General features: G+C 40.9%; 3 protein-coding genes and 2 pseudogenes across 3 annotated transcripts; 2 read left to right on the plus strand and 3 right to left on the minus strand.

The window, feature by feature from the left end:
- Nucleotides 1-270: 270 nt before the first annotated feature.
- On the plus strand, nucleotides 271-970 carry LOC102707713 (putative glycine-rich cell wall structural protein 1). The gene has a single exon (XM_006661754.2). The coding sequence runs from the start codon at nucleotides 271-273 to the stop codon at nucleotides 844-846; it is 576 nt and encodes a 191-aa protein (XP_006661817.1). The 3' UTR covers nucleotides 847-970.
- A 1,225-nt stretch (nucleotides 971-2,195) lies between these two features.
- On the plus strand, nucleotides 2,196-3,636 carry LOC102705753 (annotated as a pseudogene).
- Nucleotides 3,637-12,774: 9,138 nt separating this feature from the next.
- Nucleotides 12,775-13,356, minus strand: LOC102708000 (glycine-rich cell wall structural protein 2-like). Its single transcript, XM_015841814.1, has one exon. The coding sequence runs from the start codon at nucleotides 13,354-13,356 to the stop codon at nucleotides 12,775-12,777; it is 582 nt and encodes a 193-aa protein (XP_015697300.1).
- A 7,623-nt stretch (nucleotides 13,357-20,979) lies between these two features.
- LOC102708281 lies at nucleotides 20,980-21,568 on the minus strand (annotated as a pseudogene).
- A 453-nt stretch (nucleotides 21,569-22,021) lies between these two features.
- LOC102708560 (putative glycine-rich cell wall structural protein 1) lies at nucleotides 22,022-22,600 on the minus strand. The gene has a single exon (XM_006661755.1). It carries the CDS (start codon nucleotides 22,598-22,600, stop codon nucleotides 22,022-22,024), a length of 579 nt encoding a protein of 192 aa, XP_006661818.1.
- Between the last annotated feature and the right edge of the window lie 2,358 nt (nucleotides 22,601-24,958).

Genomic DNA, 24,958 nt, shown 5'->3' on the forward strand with positions numbered 1-24,958 from the left:
TGCATGTGGCGTGAGTTTTTAAACTATTGTAAGTAGATAATCTGTTCATTGGCGGCATGATGAGTGAGGTCAATAGGCTACATTACAAGCCTATATATGTTCTTTTTATCTCCATTGTCTTGGTATCCTAATGGAAACACTTACAAGCTATCTTTTAACAACATGCTATTAGGATATAGAGCAACTGCATGGCTTTGGGAGTATAAATACGCATGTAACCTTCTTTGTGCTCACAACTCATCACACTGAGACATACTATAGCAATTCACAATGGCTGGCACTAAGCTAGTAGCGCTTGGCTTCGTTGTTCTCTTGAGCATGGGATTAGCCAATGCTGCAAGGGTTGCTAGGTACTCAAGCTCTGATGGAGCTGGAACTGGTGAGGGAGGGGGTGGTGGGTATGACAGCGGTAGCGGCTCGGGGTCTGGGAGTGGTAATGGGTCTGGTCATAGTGATAGTAATGGTGCCTATGCAAGTGCCGGAGGAAGTGGCGGCGGTGGTGGTTCTAGCCAAGATGGTGGATCGGGATATGGTTCTGGAACTGGCTCAGGTTCCGGCTCTAGCCAATATAGCAATGGGGAACAATCTGGTTATGGTGGAAGTTCTAGCGCTGATGGGAGTGGTGGTGGCGGTGGGGGAGGTCAGGCTGGAGGGTATAATGGTTCCACTGGCAATGGATATGGTAGTGGCACTGGCTCTGGATATAGCTATGCTAATAATAACGAGTATGGGTCAAACGCAGGTGCAGGCGCCAATGGTATTGGTGGTGGCAATGGTAGTGGTGAGAATGGTGGGAGTGGTGGTGGTGGAGGAAATGGGTCTGGCGATGGTAGTGCGACTCCGTGATTTTCATAATTCAAACAATGCAAATTTGGAGCCCAACTAATAGTGTTGGTTGTTGAATTCGTATTTACTCCTATTTCTACTTCGTGTCTTCATTATGTAGCTGCAAATAAAGGGCTCTACTGTTTCAAGAGATGTACCTGGTATGTTGTGTGACACTCTACTTGGTTGTTGATCGGAATTAATGAAAATCCACTTCTACACATTTTTTTTCTCAATGGGTATAGTATATATCATGTCCTTCTGCATGTCGCTTACAATATTTGTTCTTATTCAGGGAGATATTCCTACGAAATGATACATGCTAAATTAAAAGAGAACTTATATATACAGTATATATGATGATATATGGAGTATGTTTTCTCTTAATTGGCACATTCATTAACATGCAAGGACAGTCGAACTGTTGCCCTTGGAGAGCTAAACTAAACTGTAACGCTATAACCTCACACGTGCGGACCCCAGCCACGCAAATTAAAAAAGAAGACAAATAAACAAATTTCACAAGATGTGGCGGTTGAACTGTTATAAAATCGGACCAAATTCCTTCGGGAGCTGATATATATCCTGTGAAATTTAATTGGTCAAGTGTTGCATTGCATGCATTCCTATGGAGCTAGATCTAATTAACAAGAATGTAATACAGAAAGTACAAACTCTATACATGTAGTTATATCATTCACATGAGATTTAATAGTGTCCATACTTTCTGTTTGATAGGAACAGAAACAGTTATGAAAATGTTTTTCATCATGAACGTGCAGGGAGTAGCTACACCTGGTAGTAGGATCTAATTTTCCTATATATATATATATATGCGTAGAGTAGACAGATAATAATTATCATTACAACGAAGTTAACTATATATGTGATGAAAAAAGTATATATAGTCCCGGAAATGATACAGTTTGGACACAAGGATATATGTATAGCATGTTGGAGACACCATTGGGACGAACTAAAGAAACTTGATATATGCCCATAATTAAATTCTATAATTAACACCCAAATTTGAATAAAATTTTGAAATTAAAGAACATGGCCCATAAAGGGCCAGTCTGAGAGGTTTTTACCTGTATGTCATTAAAAAAGATGGTGCATGTCTCTGTGCCACTAAAAATTTCGAGCCTCCCTATATATCATCGTCAAACTTTATCGCGCCCTTTATACCATTCTGTCTCTATTATGTTAGGGTTTAACCATTTAAAAGCTCGGACATGTGGACCCAGGCAAGAACAATGTCCATCTTACCCTTTCAATCGCTCTCTCTTCTCACTCGACTCCCCTCTGTCCGCGGCAGCGAAACCCTTGCGACGACGGGTTGGACAAGCACGGAATCCCCTCGCCGGTGAATGCATGACGAGGTGGTCGCAGCCATGGTGTCGCTAACTGCGCCGCTGCTCGAGCCGGCGGTGAGCCCTCGTGACCAGTCAGTGGAGGTGCGGCTCTACCGGCGAGGTGCAGGTCCAGTTGCCGTCTTCCGGTCGCCCCTGGTGGGCCCCTGCTGTCACCGCCTCTAGGTCTAAGCCATCTAGGCGGAGCATGGCTTCTGGGCGCTCTTCGCCTTCAAGCCCACTAGTAGAAAAGGGTCCATCTATGACGTTTTACGCATGACACTACCAAATTTTATCACCGGTGTGAGTCTAACTGTGACGAAATACATTGGTTCATCATGGATACTTAGATTGGGGCTGGGACCACTAAAAATTTATGACGAAAGGGAAAACAGTGTCCTAGAACAAACATTATTTTGTCACAGATGGTGCGATGCAAGATGCATTAGTAAACTGCGACACTACGTTTTAATGGAAACGATGCGGATTTTGTCATAGAAAACATTCAACATTGTTGATAAAAGATTATTCGTCACAATTAAGTCTAATCACCAAGCGGGGACTCAGTGCTTCATGTGGTATCCTACTTGTCCATGGGCCCCATATTATGCCAAGTAGCCAAGTGGGTCCCACGTGTAAGTACTAATCAGAACCCATGGGCCCTCGGGCCTACATGTCAGAGTGAATCCGATGTCGTGGGCTCTTGGGCCTGCTTGTTGGAGGGAATGGGCCAAGGTGGTAATTGTGCAGATAATAGTAGAAAAAAATTGTGGGCTCTTGGGCCTGCTTGTTGGAGAGCATGGGCCTAGGTGGTAATTGTGCAGATAATTAGTAGAAAAAAATTAGATATGGCAGGGGTCGAACCCGTGACGCTGGCTTCAAACAAACTCTGTAGCTACCAGTGCGCCCAAGACGTCCCTCCGTGGCCTCCGGATCTGGCCCGACCCAGCCGCCGGCGGCTACTCCGCCATGCCGATCCACCACGGCGCCGTCATCGCACTCGACGATCGATGAGCCCAAGGTAGCGCCCAGCAGCTGGGTCGGCCCCCCTTTCTACTTGTCCCTGTCGCGAAACCGATCTGTTCGACGACGTAGGTGTCCTGGACGAAGCCGGCGTCGGTGATCGTCGCCGGACTCCTCGTGCCGACAGTGATGGTAGCGTTGAAGGGGGTGCCAGAGCCGCTGCGGTCGTCGAGGGTGGTCAACGCCGTCTTCATGCTTGCGAACGTCAGGACGCGACCAACGCTGCCCCCTGAACGCAGCCCAGCGAGCTAGCCATCTCCAATTGCTCACTACTATAGTATTATTACTCTTTGTTTGCTTGAACTTATAGCTAGAGAGGATACATTCGTACATACTATGTGATGCATGATTGCATGGTGAACACTGAACAAAAAGGATTGCACTGAACAAATTCCATGAGACTATCCATTTTCATTTTAGCTGCAAGCATGCAAGTTGCCAGAACCATCTCAAATAGAAGAACACTAGGATATCATATATTTGATAGATGCAACCAACCAAATATAATCTCCGAATGCCGCAGAAGGAAACCAACTTGTTAAAATGGTCTCTCAACTCTAAGGGCAACTAAGTCATTTTGATGTGCTGTCACCCTAATACGGTCAGCGATTTGGCCCATGAATAAATTTAGCCTGATTAATTCTCGTCAATGAATTCGGTCCACAAATGAATTCAGCCCACTAATTCCCAACCAGAAAATTCGGCCTTTTCATGAAATTTTGCCCATGAATTTGGCCCACCAAATATGACCCGTATATGAATTTGGCCCACCAAATACCAATTATCTAACTCGGCCCAGAGAGATTAAGTCACTCCTAATCCGGTCAGAGATTTGGCCCATGAATAAAATCGGCCTGTTTAATTCGTGCCAACAAATTCGGACCTCAAGTGAATTCGGCCCACTAATTTCCCATAAGCAAATTCGGTCTTTCAATCAATTTTTGCCAACTTAACATCCATCCCCGAATCAGCCCATCCCCATCAACGAATTCAGCCCGTATACGAATTTAGCCCACCAAATACCAATTATCTAACTCTGCCCAGTGAGAATAGGTCGCCCCTAATCCGGTCAACGATTTGGCCCACAAGTAAATTGTCCCACCTAATTGAAGTTAGAGAATTCGGTCCACTACAGTATATGACCTTCTACATTAACGTTACCAAATTCAGCCCATTGGTAAATTAGGCCTACTTATTTGACATGGGAGATTTCGGCCTAGGAATAAGTTGGGTTGGCCAGTGAATTGGCCCACTTTGTTACCAAATTTGGTCCACCAGTGAATTTGGCCCACTAATGTCCTAGCAACAAATTGAGCCCATTAGTGAATTTGGCCTACTAATTTGGCATCAGAGATTTTGCCCCAAGAATAAGTTGGGCTGGCCAGTGAATTGGCCCAGTTCATTACCGAATTTGATCCCTAGTGGATTTGGCCCACTCCATTCTCGTTAATAAATTAGGCCCACTTATTTTCCGTCTAAGTGGATTTTATCCGAGTTGTTGTTCCGTTGATCGGAACGGGTAGCAACGGAAGCGACCGACGCCGCCGTCGCCGTCCCTGCTGTTGGCGGCCAGCTCACTGCCACAGTGGGAAAGCATGATTTGTCCTCTCTGCGTGCCCTCGCACCGGCCCTCCGTTTCTGTATGATCGAACAAGATCAAATAAACCCACCAGAGGAGGAGTGAATGATAGGGAATAAAGGATTATCTCTGTCGAAGAAATTGACGAAGGCTTGCTACCTTGATCGCGTCGCTCCTGTGTCGCCGCTACCTTGATCGCGCCGCTCATGTGCCGCCGAATAGATCATCGAATCGCGTCACTCCTATGACGTCGATCGGATCGTCGGAATCCAAAAATAACCAGTAGATGAAAGCCGAAAACGTAGATTAAATGATCTTGACTTTATTGCATCAACTGGTATTTACAAAGTGCACCAACAATATTCCTATCAAAATCGTCGATCTAGAATCAACAACTAAATCTTACAAAAAGCACACCGGGGGCATAGCCCTCGGTCTCTATTTATATCGAAAAGTCTATCACCAAATAGAAGTAGGACTCCTTATACTAATATGATTCATCTCTTAGTTTTCCTAATCAAATCCAACATGCCAAAATCAGACACAGCCGCAGAAGTCTAAACGTGCTACAATAGTCCGACTGCTACAGTACCCGCCGCGCTACAGTAATCCGGGTCACCACAGTAATCCGATCCGGTTGCTATAGTGCCGCGCGCTACAGTAATCCGGCCCTGATTACTGTAGCGAATTTCCTTTTCTTTTTCGTCCAATTTTGATCGGATTTACTTCGTGATTTTTCCAGCGCTTACACATACAACATGTGAAGCACGTTACGATTCTATCCCACACGATGTTCTTCCACCGTGTGTCACCTTGTATTCAATATCGTCACCTGGCATCCTCGATTGTCCGGACCTCAGCTCTTCCCTGAGCCTAGTCACGATCCCACCGCCATTGACCAATATTAACCTCAAGTCACCTGCACAACTAGAGACAAACCAACCGTTTCCGAGCACAGATATCGCAACCTGACTCACATTAGTTACACACACTCGCACCAACACCTTAATTGTTTTCAAACCAAATTCAATTTATAAACCAAATCACAAGCCAATTGTTCATCAGAAAATATTAATCATGCTTATGATCTTACAGTTTCGACGGCCGCCACGGCGAACACGACGGCTCCTTTCCGGGGCGGGCAAAACCACAAGCAGGTGGTGAGCGTGGGCGAATCCCCATGGTGAAGCACCGTGTGAAGCTCAGGCTCTCCGCGGCGTACCGCCGGTTCTACCGCCACATTCTTCTCATCATCCTGGTCCCCATCCTGTGAACTTCTCTCAGTTATCTGGTTCCCTTATTTCATTTGTTCTGGGGTGAAATTTCCTTGTTCAATATTATATCTTATACGGCTTGCTGCAGTGCAGGGAGATGTGTAGGGTTTAAGTTCTCATCCATGTGTCTTGCGTTTGTCTCTTCGTTGCCCCTATGTTTCATGGTAGCATGGTGTAGGAATATAGGAGGTGAAATGGAAAGAGTGAAATGCAGTTTAGGAGAGATGAATGTATCCATTTTTCATTTTCTGATATTTAGGAGAGCTTTTGTTTTTATTTTTCCAGGTTTTGAGGGTGTGGGGTATTGATGTTGGAGATTTGAGTCATTTTATCAAGTTTTAGGTATCTGTTGATTCAATAGTGTCCCATGTGCAGTGTCAACGTTTTGTCCAGCGTTTAGTAACATGATGCTCTAGGCAGTTGTAACGAAATGTATCTGGTGTGCAGTGTGTTAAATACCCAGGGGAGATTGTTGAAAGGCATATTAGCAGATGGAAAATAATTTATTAATAAAACTTTTAAATATGTATTCTTAGCAATATAAAAGCTAAGGCTGAAAAATAAACTTTGATGAAAAATCTTAAAATAAATTTAGGATTTTAAGTATACGCAAAAGTGAAAAATATTTGGGCGTTAGACGTGTTGGGAATGGCTAAATAGATCAATGGTTCGTGATAATTATTCAAGGGTGCAAATAAAACAATTATGTATTAAAGTCAAATTACAACGCTATAACAATAAATATATATATCAAAGGTATTTTTAAAAATTACACCACTTAAAAGCTACTCGTCAATCTATTCCTCCATTCACAATGTATCTTTTCTCGCTACATATCGTTCAAAAATTAGCTAACTCAGCCACAGAGAATAGGCCACCCTAATTCGGTCAGCGATTTGGCCCATGAACAAATTTAGCTTGATTATTTCTCGTCAATGAATTCGGTCCATAAATGAACTCAGCCCATTATATCCCAACCAGAAAATTCGGCCTTTCAATGTGTTGGCGTTCTCGCCGAGCAGTGGGCGGCGAGCGTGGCGCCGCGCTCCACCACCGCTGTGTACGCGACGCAGAGCGCGGCCCGGCTGCCACCGCCCCCGCCCTCCCGCGCCAGCCGACGCCCGCCACCGCCGCGCAGCCGGCCCGGCCGCCACTGTCCCCTCCATCCCGTGCGGGATGACGCCCACCACCGCCGCATGGCCGCCTTCCCGCGTTGCCACCGCCCCCGCCGACGTGCTCTGGAGGAGGTAGTTAAGAAAGAAAGAGGATAGGAAGGGAGAGAGAGAAGAGGAAGAGAGAAGGAGAGAGTAAAAATAAAAAATTATGACATGTAGGACTCACCCACCGCCATGTCAGTGAAACTGGTCAAAAGATAGGTCAATACTGTCGATGGACCTTTTTTAAACAGGTTCTCTAAGTTTAGGGGTACACATTTCTGGTATTGTTGTCAAGAGACGAAAAACAAACTCGTCTACAAGTTTAGGGACCTGTGTTAGACTTATTCCCAATGAAAATGTTATGGCCTAAATTGTGGGCCCGCCAAAAGCCTGGTAAGAAGCCAACAACTCTAGGCACATGAAGGTACGTGGGCGAAATTAAGATGAGTTGACAATGGGCCAATAAAATATGATGGCCAACGAAAAGCCTGGTAAGAATACCTACCGGCGGGCCGTTTTTACTCATCCACACTCGTACGGACTGTAAATGCAAATGGGCCAAATAATAGCCTTATTCGAATGTCCCGAATTGTGGACCGTCTTCATTACAGGGCGAATCCGTGACATAATTTAAGTGGGCCAAATGACCGAATCTACCAACGAGCACTTGATAGGCCCAATTCACCAACAGCCCGAAATCAGTGATGGGCTAAATTCATATTTGGTCCAAAATCTTGGTAGGCCCAATACACTAACGGGCCGAAATCAGCGATGGGCTAAATTCATATTTCGTCCAAAATGGTTGATGTGATTTAATTGAGACCAATTTTATCGTGGGCCGAATTCAATTAGGCCAACCGAATTCAGTTTTGGTCCAATTCAGTTGACGAGCTACATGTGGGCCAAAATTAGTTATGGACTAAAGTGTTTAGCGAGAGCTAAGCGGCCTAAATCTATAATTGGACTGAATTTATTGATGACAAGTAGGTGGGCCAAATCTTCTCGTGCTCCAATTTGCAAGAACTAAGTGGGCTTCGTGGGATGAAATTATGGACGCGAATTTGGTAGGACGGATTAAGCCACAGGCCGAATCACCTTATAGCCTCATAGGCCTAATTCGACGAGAAGCCTCTTAGTGTATCGGAGTGGCGTGTTCTCATTTTACTTGTGAGGTGAATTCTTTTCAATAATTTATTCGGATAAATTCGGTGGGCCAGATTTACTATTAGTAGTCTCATGTGATAAACTTTTTTACATTTTTAATAATATAATTCATAAATTTATAGGTTCATCTAAAAGGTAAATGATCAATTTTATATAAATTAGACGGTCAACTGACGTGAGAGACATGGAAGAGATCAAAATCAAATTTTGTGGATATACAAGGAAGGAAGTAAAATTCAGGGATATTACTTTTGTCTTTATTTCGTGAATATCCAAACATATCTAAACTTTTCATGTGATACTATTCTTACCGACCAAACACTTCAGCATAATAATCCTAACAATAGGCCCAACCGGAACTTCATATACTAACGAGCCGGAACAGTACTAAATTCTGGGGGGTATTACAGTAGATTGGCGTGAAAGATCAACATGCCGGTCACACTGTACCATCTTTCTGTCAGATGTTGATTTCGAGAGCGACAAATTGGATGCGCCCGTCGCGCATACACCCGCCAGTGCGCCCCTCCACGCGATGCGCTAAATTTTGCATCGTACGGCGACGGCAAAACTCCCCCGCGTGGCTACCTGCATCGGCGCTCGACGGCTCGGCTGTACGCACTTCCCATCCGACTTGATCCAAGCGACGTTTGGTTAAATGGAGAAGTGCAAAATCATGCATAACTGTGCTCTTTAGCTGTGAAGGGACCTTAGGAAAACAAACGCTTTCTTTTGTCTCATAAATGTTAGAACTAAATTATAATTTCTCCATATTTTTTATATGACGTCACTGACTTTTATATTTATGCTTAATCATTTGTCTTATTTAAAAAATTATACAATTATTAATTATTTTGTTATAATTTGATTTCTTATAGGAACTTTAAATATGAATTATAATTTGGCAATATTTGGATAAATTTTTTAAATAAGATGGATTGTCAAACATAAACATAAAAGTCAATAGTGTCATATAAAAAAACATAGGGGGAGTATCAATTTTCTGTTAACAAACTTATCATGCATGAATTAGTCATATTTTTGTTAACATGTCCAAATCCACCAAATTAAATACTACAGACTGAATACAACGTTCAAGTCACTACGAGCATTCAACCTCCTCGCGGCCGCTACGAGCGCTGGCGCGCAAACCGGATGGGAAGTGCGTGCAGCCGAGCCGCCGAGCCTCGCATGTGGCGCGTGAAGGAGCCGAGGGAAGTAGCCACACGGGGGAGTTTTTCCGTCGCCGTACGATGCGAAATCTGGCGCATCGCGTGGAGGGGCGCACTGGCAGGTGTATGCGTGACGGGCGCATCCAATTTTTTTCCATCTCGAGGTCTTTCGTGCTGCATGCTTAAGTGACACTATCACACTCTACTCACCGTCCAGAAACTTATTTTTCCGGCAAAAAGATTAGTAAACTAGATCAGGTCATACATGACTGATTAATTAATGCTAAAGTAATCATGTGAAAGTACTGGCTAGTCAACAACTTGCGGCGCGCAGAGTGGTTGAGTGTAGGGTTGGCAGGAGGGCAGGGTGGGGCCGGGGATACGAAGAACAACCCCGCCCCTGTCCCCGAAAACCATCATCGGCCCTGGCTCCGAACATGAACTCGAGGAAAAACGCTCACCTTCCTCGTCCCTAGCGGGCCCGAATGGGGCACCGTTGGCCCCAAGAGAAGTTGAAGGTGCTTAACTGGCAGATAGAGAGAGTGGCAGTTGGAGCAAGAGAAGACAGCGGCGCGCGGGCGCGCGAGCGGCGGAGACGCACGGGTGACGGAGAGGGCGCTAACACGTGGGCGGCAGGGCCAGAGTCGAGGTTGGGGCTGGGGCCGGGGTTGCCACTACCAGTAGCCGCGTCGCCGCGCTAGCTCCGCGCGTCGCAGCACTGCCACTAGTAGCCACGCCACCACGTCAGGTCCGGCAATCGCCACACCGCCGCCTCTAGCCCGCCACGCCTGTCACCGGGGTCCTTGCCGCTGCCAGCTCATCGCCGCCGTGCACAGAGATAGATGAGGGAGATGGTAGGCTGGGGTTCTCATGTTTTGTTACATCAATTTTTTAAGTCTAAAGTGCATCCCTGGGATCCCGCCGGGATAAATCCTCCCCTGTCTCCACCCCGGTCCAAACCGGGGCCCTAGCCTCGAATCCCCACGGGGCTAAATTTCGCCCCTGCCCACGCGGGGGAAATTGCCATCCGTAATCAAATGGCTTCGAGTTGTTGGCCATCATCCTGCTTGGTGATCATACATCGAGTTGGCACGGTGCACTCTATGATTGTCTCGATCGAGATCAAGAAAAAAGTTAAATGATATATTTTTAAAAAATAATTTATGAATAAAACTGTTATATATTAACTCTTAGCAATAAAAAGTAGAAGCTAGAAAATAAATTATGATAAAAACTAAAATTAATTTTAAATTTAAGGTTTAAAATTTAAATTTTGACTTACAGTATAAGCAGAATTCAAAAGACGAGGGTACGAGTCGTCGTGTGATCACTCATCTATTTTGGATTGCACTTTCGCGGTAGAAAATTTGACTTCATAAATTTGAGATTGTGTGTTCAAACATCTCTTTAGTACAGTATAAAAATTTCAGTTTTTTAGGGCCAAACAAAGGTGGCTCGATTTTCTTTTTTGTTTAAAGTCTCCTCTCGCGTTGTCAACTCTTTCAGGTCTTCCTATGGCTGCTAGTAGGGATGAAAGTGGTACAGATAGTTTCCGAGTTCCGGAACTATTTTTGAATTCGGATAGCTTCGGTTCGGATTTTTTCGGATTCAGATTCGGATATTTTTTATCGGATACGTATTCGGATATGGTAGCGTTGTTATCTGGCGGATAGCGGAAACGGTCAGAAACTATCCAGAACTTTTTACCGGATATCCGCAGCTCTCGTATGCTAGGCCAGCCCACAGACCAAAATTCATTAAAGCCCACAAACCATAACCAGTTAACACTGTGCTGTGCTGTTCGTGCGTGCGTGCATCTGTGCTGTGCGTGCTTTCGGAGAGAAAGAGAGACCGAGAGAACGCGTGAATTGTATAGCTATTGTTTTAGATAAATAATGAGCTATATCTCTTCGTTGATTTTAGAAGCTCGGTTTGAGGGATTTTTTTATACTTTGGTAATTATTCGTTATCGTATTTGTTCTGTTTCGTATTTGTATTCGATAATATTCGATTCCGTTTTCGTATCCGGAGTTTCCGATTCCGATTCCGATTCCGGAAAAAAAATATGAAAACAAATATGATAAAGCTAGTTTCCGTCCGTATCCGATCCGTTTTCATCCCTAGCTGCTAGCATCGATTGGTACCACAACATTGCGTTCTTTTGCACAGATTATATATTTCTCGGCTTTTGTTTACAGACTTCCCGAATTGTTAAATGGCGTATTTTTTGTAAAAGTTTCAATATAAAAGTTAATCATCTCACTATTTTAGTGTAGATTATTAACTTTGTAGCAATTAAATTTATCGTTTATATAACTAGTTAGCTATATAAAAAAAATAAGATAACCTTTCATCTTTAATCACCAAAAGAACACGACCTAATAACACCAATACAAAACCCTAGATATGTACCAATTGGGAACCTTAACGGATGTGTCGTATTTACAATTGGCACCATCAAGGTGGCACCAATGCGGGGTACTCAGAATAACCTGGCTTGAAGAATCTCAAGTTGCCGGTGCATAGACCGTGTAATACGTAGGCGGGCCAATGATTTCACTGTCGGTTCAAGACTGCTCTAGCAGTGCTATAGGGGCATTGCAATCAGGCAGTGATATATACCAGTACTGAACCGCCAGTGATACTCTATCCCTGCTGGTTTACACTGAATTCACAGTGATATTCATAGGCTATTATGGTGTAGCTAGTGCTAGTACGTACAAAACTAAGATATGTTACAGTATCGATCGAACAGAAACAGTACGAGCCATGTAACACTTCTCACAATATAATTCGTAATTACTGAAAAAGTTCCGTAGGTTAAGTTCTCTTTTAGCGATCATATAAAGTCACACACGCATGCATAGTTGACTGGCCGGCGTATATGCATGCAAGCTGCATGGGTTTGGACACATGCAGGTTTGAGAAGACTGTTTAAGTAGGGTTGCGAGTGTTAATCCCCTTGAATGGTTAGAACGCTTCAGGAGGCTGGTTGCTTTTCATCATCAGCATATATATAATAATGCAATTCCATGTCAATAGACTCATGACACACATAGATCTCCGGCCGGGTTGATTACTGACTATAGAATTTCAACTAATGAAGCCCTTTATTTCTTGTTCCATAGCACATAAAACAAGTACAAACAAATAAGAACAAATTGTACATCATCCACATGACAGAAAACATGGTGGGCTCCATTTCCATAATTTCCTTTATAAAGGAAATTAAGGGTTGGCATCGCCATATCCGGATCCAGAACCTGTACCATGGCCATTGCCACCATATTGGTCTTGGCCATTACCACCACCATTGCCACCAGCATTTGCATTTGCGTATTGTCCTCCATAGTAATTATTGTTAGCATAGCTAGAGCCATAGCCCGTACCACTACCAGATCCATGACCATTTGATGGCCAGTAACCACCGGCTTGTCCGGCACCATCACCAGCACCGCTACCACCAGCGCTAGATGATCCTCCATAACCAGAATAATATCCATTTTGACTAGACTGGCTAGAGCCTGAGCCCGAGCCAGATCCACTACCAGAACCTGACCCTCCGTACTGGCTATAACCATTACCGCTGCCTCCTCCACCACCATTTGCATGGGCACCATAGTAACTACTACTACCAGACCCAGCCCCACTTCCAGACCCAGCTCCCCCACCATTCACGTAACCTCCTCCCTCTCCTGTTCCCGTGCCAGATCCATCAGCACTGGAGTATCTCACTACTCTTGCAGCATTACCTAGTCCAATGCTAAAGAGGACTACAAACCCAAGAGCTGCAAGCTTAGTGCGTTCCATTGTCACCTTGTTGTTTGAGCTATATCAATGCAGGAAGAGATGGGTGCTAAGTGAAGGATTGCATGGGTATTTATAGTGGTTCAGGTCACATGGATCACAACTTGCTAATAGCATCCATGTTAGTTTTTTAGTTGACAACTTCCTGATGAACCAAGTTGAGGTCTGAAAAACTATGGCAAAAGAAGCTCAATTACTTTAAAAAACATGTAATGAGTACCCTTTGTTTAAGACTACCGACGAACAGACTATTCTTCTTTGATGTAACGAACAAATCACTCACATTTCTATTTATTTTCCCTTGTATTTAGAGTTACATTAAACATACCTATTAAGTTCATCCTACATTACTTACTCATTCCATACAGAGATAGTAATTTAATTGTGAACCAAATACTCATCAGTTAATCCACAGCAAGTTTCTTGGTGGTGTGTTTTCTTTTCTTTCAATATTTTCTTCCCAAAAGTGCTAAAATATTATTACAGATTGTCCATGGCGGTCCAGAAACATGTCCATTGGTGTGATTTAGGTTCTCATACTCTCAAATTGCAGATCCAAGCCACATAACAAGTTTATGGGATCAACTAAATAAACCGATCACAGGCGCCTCCCTGCTCGCCGACGCCACTCCTACGGGCTGCTTCGCCAGCCGATACGCTCCTCTGCGCTGCCTTGCATTCCGGCGTCGCTCCTCGATGCTGCTCGTTGGCGCCGCACCTCCGTGTTGCCCCGTGCATGGGTGCCGATCTTTGCTCGCATCCCCTGTGCCACTCTAATGATATCAGATGATACCAGTTGGTATCTACCAACTAATATCATATCGTTCATAATGTATCCCGTCCGGATAGGATTTTGATCCGTACTTGTTATGTATAATTAACTATACTATTTTTCTATTTATTTGTACTACATCTTGTACCTCAATTAATCTATTACTCCCTTCATTAAAATTTGACTTTTAGAATAAGATTACATCAAAACTTTATCTTCTAAATCCTTCTTAATGAAAAAATAGCATGCATTTATTTTCCTTTAAAAGTATTGTCTTATATAAACATATTGGATTTTATAAATTTATTTTCTAGGATTCGTTCTACACAAAAGGTCCTGCGGATAAATTTCATATAGAGTAAAGTACATAGCCGATCCTTAAACTTGTGGCGCGGTACCATTTAGGTCCATAAACTTAAAAAGTGCACGTTTAGGTCCATGAACTAAAATCATGGACTTGGATGGTACATTAAAACGAGTTCATGGACCTGGATGGTACATTTAAAACAAGTTCATGGACCTGGATGGTACATTAAAACAAGTTCATGGTCCTAAACGTGCATTTTTCTAAGTTTATGGAGCTATGTTGTACCACGCTACAAGTTTAAGGACCGACCATGTACTTTACTCTTTCGTATATTACTCCTATGCTCTTAAGATTTTATTCAATTGACTAATATAAAGTATTATTAATCAATTTATGTCTTAATGTCCAATAATTATGATTGGTTATGAGGATTGAGCTTACCGATATACTCCTACATGGGAGTTCCTTATTTAATCTACCTGTAACGAACTACTTGTACTCGTCCTACATACTTCCCTTGTCATTCTTCAATTTAGACAGCTAAAATCATCTTCGCAAGATAAATATATAATTTTTAATCATAAATATCTGGAAATATGTAGCATATATCTTTACAATAAAAGTTCAATCACAATTTTTAATCACAACGTTAGAAAATCCAATAATTATATATCAAAACAATGAAGTTCATGGTCAACACCATACCACAATTACACTAAACATAATATCGAACAAGGCATACCACAATTGCACTAAACATAATATCGATCAAGGCTGCAGACCACTATTATTGGATGCCTAGATAGTCAAATAACTAACAATCGTGTTAGATATAAATATCGATAAAATAGGAATGAGAATCTGGTGTTGTAGAATAATTGTTAGCACCATGCTTTTATGTGAAATAAGTAATTTTTTATTTTTTAAATGACACATCACTGTAGATTTTTTAAATCATGAAAAGATATTTGCATCTCCCGATAATAATGCACTGAAAACATAACTAATCGAAATATCATTAGTAATTTCACTTTGTTAAAAACTGTTATATATTTTTTAGAAACTACAAAGAGCTCCTGTGATAAATATTTTCTATGAATTATATGTTCACTTAATATTTGATTTAAATATATATATTTTCATATAATATAACAAGACACAAAGAAATTTGTTTCTAAAATTACAAAAAATTTAAGACTTGAGAGGTGCACAGTTGTTTTCTACTTTTGATATATGCACTGTAAAAAATCATTTATGCAAACAAATTCGTTTAGGAAGATGGAACGTTGTATCTTATGCAACACATATTTGTATGAAGTGGTTTTCATTAAATTTAGCTTTATAAGTTTATTTTTTCTTAAATATTAGATAATGTGGATAAACTATTTAAATAAAATTATCCTTGCAATATGTAAAGTTGGTAATGTAGTCATTCTGAAATTAGTGTATCAATTTGTTGTGGCAATATTTCTAACTTTAGCATATAAACATGATCTTACAAGTTCTATAGTTATTGTTGAAACTTGAAAACTCTTAATTACAATGTGGTCCAACTTATAATCAATTATGCATAGCTATAATAGTCATCGTTAACGAGTGATTTGTTACAATTTTTGTCAGAGTTTGTTTAAATAATCAAATTTAAAATATTTTTTTACAATATTAAATTGAATCGTAGTGTTAGCACGGGTATATTGTTAGTATATATAGTACACGCTAAAAAGACCAGAAAGTGTCAATATATTTGAATATGGAGGGAGATGCATATTTAGCCGTATTTGGGCCCTAAAAACGTTTGGAAAAAGGCAGAAGAGACAATGAAAAATACATGGGCCTCAAGTGCTAAACGGTGATATTTTGTAAAACTTTAGAGGTTCATCATAGATTTTGTGCTGGAGTATTTATAGATTATTTTTCTCATTTCTTGCGTACATGCTTTATGATCTCTTAAACAACATGTTTTTGTCAAAAATAAAAGTTTCTAAGTTCATCATCTTACATTTTCAACTTTATAGTTATCAATTCCATCACTTATATTATTAAATAGTTATCATAAAACTCAGATAATATTTTGTCTTTCAGCGGCAAAAGAAATCCAGCCGCATTACCAGCTCCCTTCACATTCAGGAAATCGTACGATCAAATTGCACACACCAGTTCGATAACAATAACCATGGATCAGACCGAGGGAACACTACAAGCTAAGCATTCAATTTACACTAAAGAACACATGGTCAATTCCAGCAGCTGGTGTCGTAGTTGACATCGTAGAGTAGACCTCGAAGCTCGCTCTCAACCCCTGACCTTTTTATCTTACGCATGTACATTCAAACGTGGCAATTCGAGCACAAACATTTTATATTTCATTCAAACGTGGAAGATTGTGAGAAGCGATACAGCCTGACATGATTGTTTTAACACTTCATCTCAGCATATACTTCCTCCATTTTTGAATAAAAACGAACGATCAAAATTATCGAATAAATAATACCTAGCGAAAATTATTTATAACACCACAGCCTAAATGTTTACATGGCACCCTACTTATAATTTAGTTTCGTTCTCGTTTCATGTAAATTGATTAGTCCAAAAGTATTATGATTATGGGTATAGAAGCTGACTCAAACATGTATAAACTTTTCAATGCGACTAATTTTATTACGACTCGGGCCTATGGGCCGAACCGGAACGTAATATACTAACGAGCCGGAACATTATTAAAGGCTGGGGTATGATGCATGGTTGATTAGAGTGAAAGATCAACATGCAGAAATCTTTCTGTCAGATGTTGATCATGAGGTCTACTCACCGTACAGGAAGCGTATTTTTCCAGCAAAAAATTACTAGTAAACTATCTAGATCAGGTCATATATGAGTGATTAATTAGTGCTAAAGTAATCACGTGAAAGTACTGGCTAGTCAAGAACGTACGGCGCGGAGGCCGACCGAGTTGGTTCCTGGAAATTTGCTTGCTCTCTTATTCATCGCGATCGTCTTGAAATTTTCACCAGTTGAGAGAACGATTGCTCGACTTCTTTCAGAAAAAAAAGTTAAAAGATATTTTTTTCTAAAAAGTAATTTATAAATAAAACTGTTATATACATACTCTAAGCGATATAAAAGTAAAAGCAAAAATAAATTATAATTAAAAAATCTAAAAATAATTCTGAATTTAAAATATAAAATTTAAATTTTGGCTTATAAGTATAAACAGAAGAAAAAAAAGTACGAGATGTTGTGCGATCACTCGCGATAGTAAATTTAAATTCATATATTTAACATCATGTGTGTTCAAACATACCTTTAGTACTGTTATAAAATTTTCAGCTTTTTAGGGCCAAACATAGGTGGCTTTTTTTTTATTTTTTAAGTCTCCTCTCTCATTGTCAACGCTTTCAAGTTTTCCTATGGCTTCTAGCATCGGTACCATGCATCTTCTGGAGAGACACGCTAGCTCATGCTAACAGTGCGAGCTAGGCTCTTTCCTTGTGCTCGGCGACACCGACTATGGCAGCCACGATGGCATCCAGTCTAACTTACCCTATAGTACAGATTATTTCTAGGTTTTTATGTACACACCTTCTAAATTGTTAAATGATGTATTTTTTCGAAATTTTTCTATATAAAGGCTAATCATCTCACTATTTTATAGTAGAATTTTTTAACTTTCATAGTAATTAACTTTATCGTTTATATAATTAAATAGCTATAATTAAAAAATATATAATCTTTAATCACCAACAGAACACAATCTAGTAACACCGATCTAAAACTCTAGATAGGTGCTAGTTGGAAACCTTACGGATGTGTCATATTTACGATTGGCACCACCAAGGTGGCACCAATGTGGGGGACTCGGAACTAGCACCTATGAGCAGTCCGATTTGCTCAAAAAAAGAAAAGAATTCGCGAAGCTTGATTCGATCCAATTCTTCAGATCCACCAAAAGAGTAGAGGAGAGGACTCCCTTGCCAGCAACACGCCATCGACACTGCTGAAGAATCCATTGCCCTCACCTTCCTCACCGGTGGCATACCACGGACCTGGATCTGGTAGAGAGGGCCGGCTCCCTTGCCAGCAACACGCCTCGATCCGGTCAGCTGGATCGATCCATCGACGCAGAGGCTAGGATCGCTAGCTACATCCAAAGAAAATCTTTGGCTAAGATGAGGCAAGCAGTGGTGACGGACACAACACTGGCGAGTGAGAGGAGCCGGCCGGTGGCGGATGGAGAGGTGCAGGGGAGAGGTTGATATGCAGAGGGAGGAGGAGCAGGAGGCCCCTCTCACGTACATGCATGAGCTAAGAGCATCCCCAACAGCTCATCTAAATTTGATCATCCATATCTTTATTTGGATGATCATCTAAACTAGTTTCATCTTTCATATCTCTTTGTACTCCACTAGATCATCCATATATGACATCCTTTATATATCTTTGGAGGATGGGGAGTGATCATCTAAATATGAAGTTTCTCTCTTAATATAGATGACCTCTAAAAATAGATGATAGGATAGTCGTTCTGTTGGAGTTCAATTTGTAGTCTTCATCCTCTATTTTCAGAATAGAGGATGGGATAGATGAGATGTTAGGAATGCTCTAAGGCTAACGATGATGATGAATGTGGCTACCCCCGAGCTCATGGCAGCAAGATACAGAGGTCCGAGCTTGTTGTGCCTAGCTGTAACTAGGGGTGGGAAGAATGGGTCAAGGCCCGTGGGTTTCGTTCACAACCCTATTTACTTCTTTAAAAAAAATTAGCTTAAAACTCAATACAATTTTATTTTTAACCCGTTTTAAACCTGGTCCTTAAATTTTGTAGACAAAATGATTAGACCTATTACCACCCCTAGCTGCAACCCAATGGTGGATGCATGATGCAAAGGGAGATGAATTTAAGAGATAGGAAGAAGGAAATAAGGAGGTCAGGAAGAAGGAAATAAGGTGGTGGAGGGCTTTGGTTTAGAGGGGGAGTGAAGAAGCAAAAAAAGAGAAGCACCAAGCGGATTAGAATGGTTGTGCTATTTTTCCCGTAAAGGATGAAAGTTTTTTATTTTTGTTATGACCGTTTAGTAGTATAAAAGATAAAATTAACTGTTGTAAAGTTAAAAATCTATTTTAGTAATATAAAATGATGAATTTCTATAACAATTTTTTTTTGAAAAAGCACCCATTTAACTGTTCTGAAAATGTTTGGATAAAAACTACGTAAAAAGCTGAGAATAACCTGGATGAAGAAGAATCTCAAGTTGCTCGTGCAAAGACCTGTAAATCTGTAATACCTAGGCGGGTCAATGGATTTCGCTGTCGGTTCAAGACTACACAGCAGTGCTACAGGGGCATTGCCACCAGATTATCCTAAACCGACTGGCCAAAATCTGGCAGTGATACCAAGCAACACTGTTGGTTCGCTTGCATTTAGCTGGAAAACATAGTGAGCCGCCAGTGATACTATTCCCGCTGGTTTACACCGCATTAACAGTGGTGTGCTAGCATTCAAGGCTATCAGGGTAACCAGAAAAAACAGACAGTAAGAAATAAATATTATCTTATTATCAAGTAATATACATTGTGAAAGAAGATAACTGCTATCTGGCTGTAACCTTATTACCAACAACAAATAAACATAGAAGAGCATTTTTCTCATCCTTGAGAAAGTACTATGAGGTGTCACTGTTTTATATTTAAAATTTGGTACTTTCTTACATTACAACTAAAAAAGTCAAACATCTTATATTATGAAACAGAGTAATAGTATTTAAGATACCAAATTTTACATAGAAAATAGTGGTACCTTCTTAAAGATGTAAAATTGCTCAACAAATAATATTATTTTACTGTGTCCATGAGTGAGGATGGATGATTTCTCTTATGGTTGACCCAACTTAAATCTCATAGTACACTTATACATTATGGTGGGTGTAAAATACAAGTACCACTTTATTAAGGGGCCATGCTACCGTCCACTTTTATTATATACATTGAGGTCGCTCTTTATATCGTAGCCAGCTTTAGTATAAAACTAAGATAGACATGTTACAGTGTCGAAAAAAAATCAATACGACTCATGCAACACTTATCACAGTACAATTTGTAATTACGTGAGAAGTTCCGTAGGTTCTTTTAGCGATCATATATAAAATAATCTTCTCCTTTGGAAAAAAGGTAGGGCACGTAAAGTCACACACACATATATAGTTGAATAGAGGCCGGTGTATAAGTACGCATGCAAACTGGGTTTGGCCACAGACTTGCAAAGACCGTTTAAGTAGGGTTGGGAGTGTTAATCCGCTTGAATGGTGAGAACGTTTTAGGAGAGGCTGGTTGCTTTTCTTCAGCGGCATATATATAATAATTCAATCGAGTGTCAAGAGACACTCATGACACACATAGATCTCTGGGCTGGTTACGGACTACTGAATTTCAATCGATGAAGCCCTTTATTTCATGTTCCATAGCACATAAAACAATTACAAACAAATGAGAACAAATAGTAATATGACAGACATGGTGGGCTCCATTTCCATAATTTCCTTTGTGAAGGAAATTAAGGGTTGGCATCACCATATCCAGATCCAGAACCTGTACCATGGCCATTGCCACCATCTTGGCCTTGACCGTTACCACCACCATTGCCACCGGCATTTGCATTTGCATATTGTCCTCCCCAATAATTGTTACCCGAGCTAGAGCTAGAGCCATAGCCGGTACCACTACTAGACCCATGACCATTTGATGGCCAGTAACCGCTGGCTTGTCCGGCACCGTCACCAGCACCACTTCCCAGCACTAGTTGATCCTCCATAACCATAACAATATCCATTTTGACTAGACTGGACAGAGCCTGAGCCTGAGCCCGAGCCTGATCCACTACCAGACCCTGACCCACCATACTGGCTGTAACCACTACCGCTACCTCCTCCACCACCATTTGCATGAGCACCATAGTAACTACTACTACTAGACCCAGCCCCACTTCCAGACCCAGCTCCTCCACCGTTCACGTATCCTCCCCCCTCTCCTGTTCCCGTGCCCGATCCATCAGCACTGTAGTATCTCGCTACTCTTATAGCATTAGCGAGTCCAATGTTCAAGAGGACTACAAAGCCAAGAGCTACAAGCTTATTACGTGCCATTGTCTATAAATACACATTGGACTCGAAATATATTGTGTTAATTTCTATATGTGCCATTGTCTATAAATACACTTTTAAAAATCTCAAAAAAATACTTAAAAGTCTTCAAAAATGAAAAAAATTTATGTGCTATAAGATTTTGATACAATGAATCTAGTGAGCCATATAAATCAAAATTTAGAGGTGATTTGATATGTTTTTGGACCCCGACTCACGGAGTAGCCCGTGAGTTACAATAGCTAGACTATATATATATAACATGCAATTGATTGTCATGGCGCACTTAGATCTCCAGGCTAGTTAACAGGCTACTGAATTTCAATCAATGAAGCCCTTTATTTCTTGTTCCATAGAACATAAAACAAGTACAAACAAATCAGAACAAATTGTACTTCATCCGCACGACATAAAATATGGTGGGCTCTATTTCCATAAATTCCGTTATGAGGGAAATTAAGGGTTGGCATCGGCATATCCAGATCCAAAACTTGCACCATGGCCATTGCCACCGTATTGGCCTTGACCGTTACCAACACCGCTACCACCGGCATTGGCATTTGCATTTTGTCCTCCCCAGTAATTATTAGCCGAGCTAGAGCCATAACCTGTAGCGCCACCAGACCCATGACCTCTTGACGGCCAGGAACCACCAGCTTGTCCGGCACCACCACCGGTAGCGCTACCACCAGCACTAGATGATCCTCCATAACCAGAATAATATCCATTTTGACTAGACTGGCTAGAGCCAGAGCCTGTGCCATATCCACTGCCAGACCCTGACCCTCCATACTGGCTATAACCACTACCGTTACCTTCTCCACCTCCATTTGCATGGGCACCATAGTAACCACTACTACCAGATCCAGACGCACTTCCAGACCCAGCTCCCCCACCATTCACATATCCTCCCCCCTCTCCTGTTCCCAGGCCCCCACCATTGGCACTAGAATATCTCGCTACTCTTGCAGCACTAGCTAGTCCAAAGCTCAAGAGGAGTACAAACCCAAGAGCTGCAAGCTTAGCGTGTGTCATTGTCACCTTTTTGTGTGTGAAAGTATATATATGAGTGCAGGAAGAGATGGGTGTTGAGGAAAGGATTGCATGGGTATTTATAGTGGTTCAAACCACATGGAACACTACTTTCCAATAGCATCCATGTTAGTTTTTTAGTTGGCAACTTCACAAGGGATCAAGTTGCGGTTTGAAAACCTAAAGCAATAGAAGCTCAATTACCTTAAAAGACATGTAACCAGTACTCTTTTATTAAGACTAACGACGAACAGACTCTTCTTCTTCAACGTAACGAACACATCACTCACATTTCTATTTGTTTTCCCTTGTATTTAGAGTTACATTAAACATAAATATTAAATTCACACCAAATTAATAACTTACTCATTACATACAGAGATAGTACAATTATATGATTTCTCAGTTAAAGTAATAGTACTAGAAAATAACCTAGATGTACCAATGTTGTAGCCACATTTAAATCAAGACGTCTGCAATTCTATCTATATATGATAATTCAAAACACTTCGATAGAACTAGTTAAGCTAAATCGTGTATTGTCTGAGATAATTAAGATCGACATCGCCTACTAGAGATCAGTTTGTAAGATTGAGGAGTTGAGTTTTGATGATGAACAATTGGTGGTCCATGCATGATATGTTTATGAATAAGTGTTTCTGTGATATGCTAACCTTGACGGTCAAACCACTGGGACACATGCGGTCCGACCATGGGTATATGGATGATCAAACCGCTAGGTCTAATCGATAGCTTCGGTTTTGGACGATCAACAGTTAAACCGATGGCTATTCAGCGGTAAAATCGGCATCATACAGAGATTTCGGTGAGTCTTTTAATCTGAGATAAATCTTTTAATTCCAAAAAAGATTTAGATTTGTCATGTACCTATCATCCACTACCTCTGGTAGAGTTGTCCTAGACTGTTAATTTACTCTTATTAGTTGGTAAGTTACAGTCAACGGACCCAGCCTGGTTAAACTATTAATCGCATGCCATATGACTTTAGAAAATCTTCCTGTGTGGCGCCTTCGAGAGGCTAGCTCGATCCCATCGCAGCTGACTTTGACTCATTCAAACGATGCTGTATTCATCTGTTCCGAAATATATTCACTTCTCTAAATATCCATCAGAACTAAGAAAATATGAAATTAAATAGATATGCTTGTAATTAGTTCAGGTATATAAAAGGCAGACATAAATAAACTAAATTATAATGTGTATATATATATATTATATATATATATATAAGATAACACTAAAATTTTGATAACACTTACCGTAAAATTGCTCGTATTTTAAACACTGAAAATAGCTTGTTTGTGGACAGATGTGCAAGCAGAAAAACCAATAATCAAACCAGTCGGACCACCCACAGAATGCAAGCTCGAATGCATGTGGTTGCATCTGCGCGCGGAGACTGGGGTGAGCGAGACGCGCTGACACAATCGTTTTAATAGCGTTTGGAATTTAACCCGGCCTTCAAGTCTATCGCCCTAGCCTAGTACGGTGCTAGTACCTCAGGGGTGTTTAGATTGAGAAAATTTTTGAGAGAAGTGTCACGTCAAATGTTTGACCGAATGTTGAAAGAGTTTTTGGACATAAATAAAAAAACGAATTTCACGACTAGCCTGAAAACCGCGAGACGAATCTTTTGAGCCTAATTAATCTATCATTAGCACATATTAGTTACTGTAGCACTTATGGCTAATCATGGACTAATTAGGCTTAAAAGATTCATCTCAAGATTTCTTCCGTAACTGTGCAATTAGTTTTTTAGTTCATCTATATTTAATGATTTTTTAGGTGTCCAAAAATTCGATGTGATGTTTTTGGAAAAAAAAATTGAGAAGTAAACAAGGCCTTAGTATCTGTAGATCGATTACTGCACTCACAAATTGCTGCATTCTAATTAAACTTCAGATGCTGTGTGAGCCAAAATTTAACCAACTGTGTGCGTTTGGAGTAATTGCTACTACTTGTAGCGCAAACGAGACTGTGTAGTTAGTTTGTGAAATGATTTGATGTGATGTTTTTGAAAAAAAATTTTAGAAACTAGACAATTAATTTTTCTTTTTATTTATATTTAATGCTCCATTTAAATGTTAAAATTAAGATTCGATGTGATGTTTTTTGAAAAAAATTTAGAAACTAAACGGACTTGCATGCTTTGCCATGCAATTTTCGAGATTTGACAAATGACCGATGGCGTCTAGCTAGTATGCTAGAACGTGGTTTACAGGTATCGTTCTTCTTGAATTAATGAATCCTCACCAAGATTAAATTATTACAAAAGGATTATAGCATTCTCAATTTTGAGGAGCTTTCAATTCTTTGCCCGGTTTCCAAAATACGTTCAAC

This window comes from Oryza brachyantha, chromosome 10 (assembly GCF_000231095.2).
Source record: "Oryza brachyantha chromosome 10, ObraRS2, whole genome shotgun sequence".
In the NCBI taxonomy this organism is placed as follows: Eukaryota; Viridiplantae; Streptophyta; class Magnoliopsida; order Poales; family Poaceae; genus Oryza; species Oryza brachyantha.

Coding starts and splice junctions, on each gene's coding strand:
- LOC102707713 (XM_006661754.2), top strand. CDS start 271: ATGGCTGGCACTAAGCTAGTAGCGCTTGGCTTCGTTGTTCTCTTGAGC.
- LOC102708000 (XM_015841814.1), bottom strand. CDS start 13,356: ATGGAACGCACTAAGCTTGCAGCTCTTGGGTTTGTAGTCCTCTTTAGC.
- LOC102708560 (XM_006661755.1), bottom strand. CDS start 22,600: ATGACACACGCTAAGCTTGCAGCTCTTGGGTTTGTACTCCTCTTGAGC.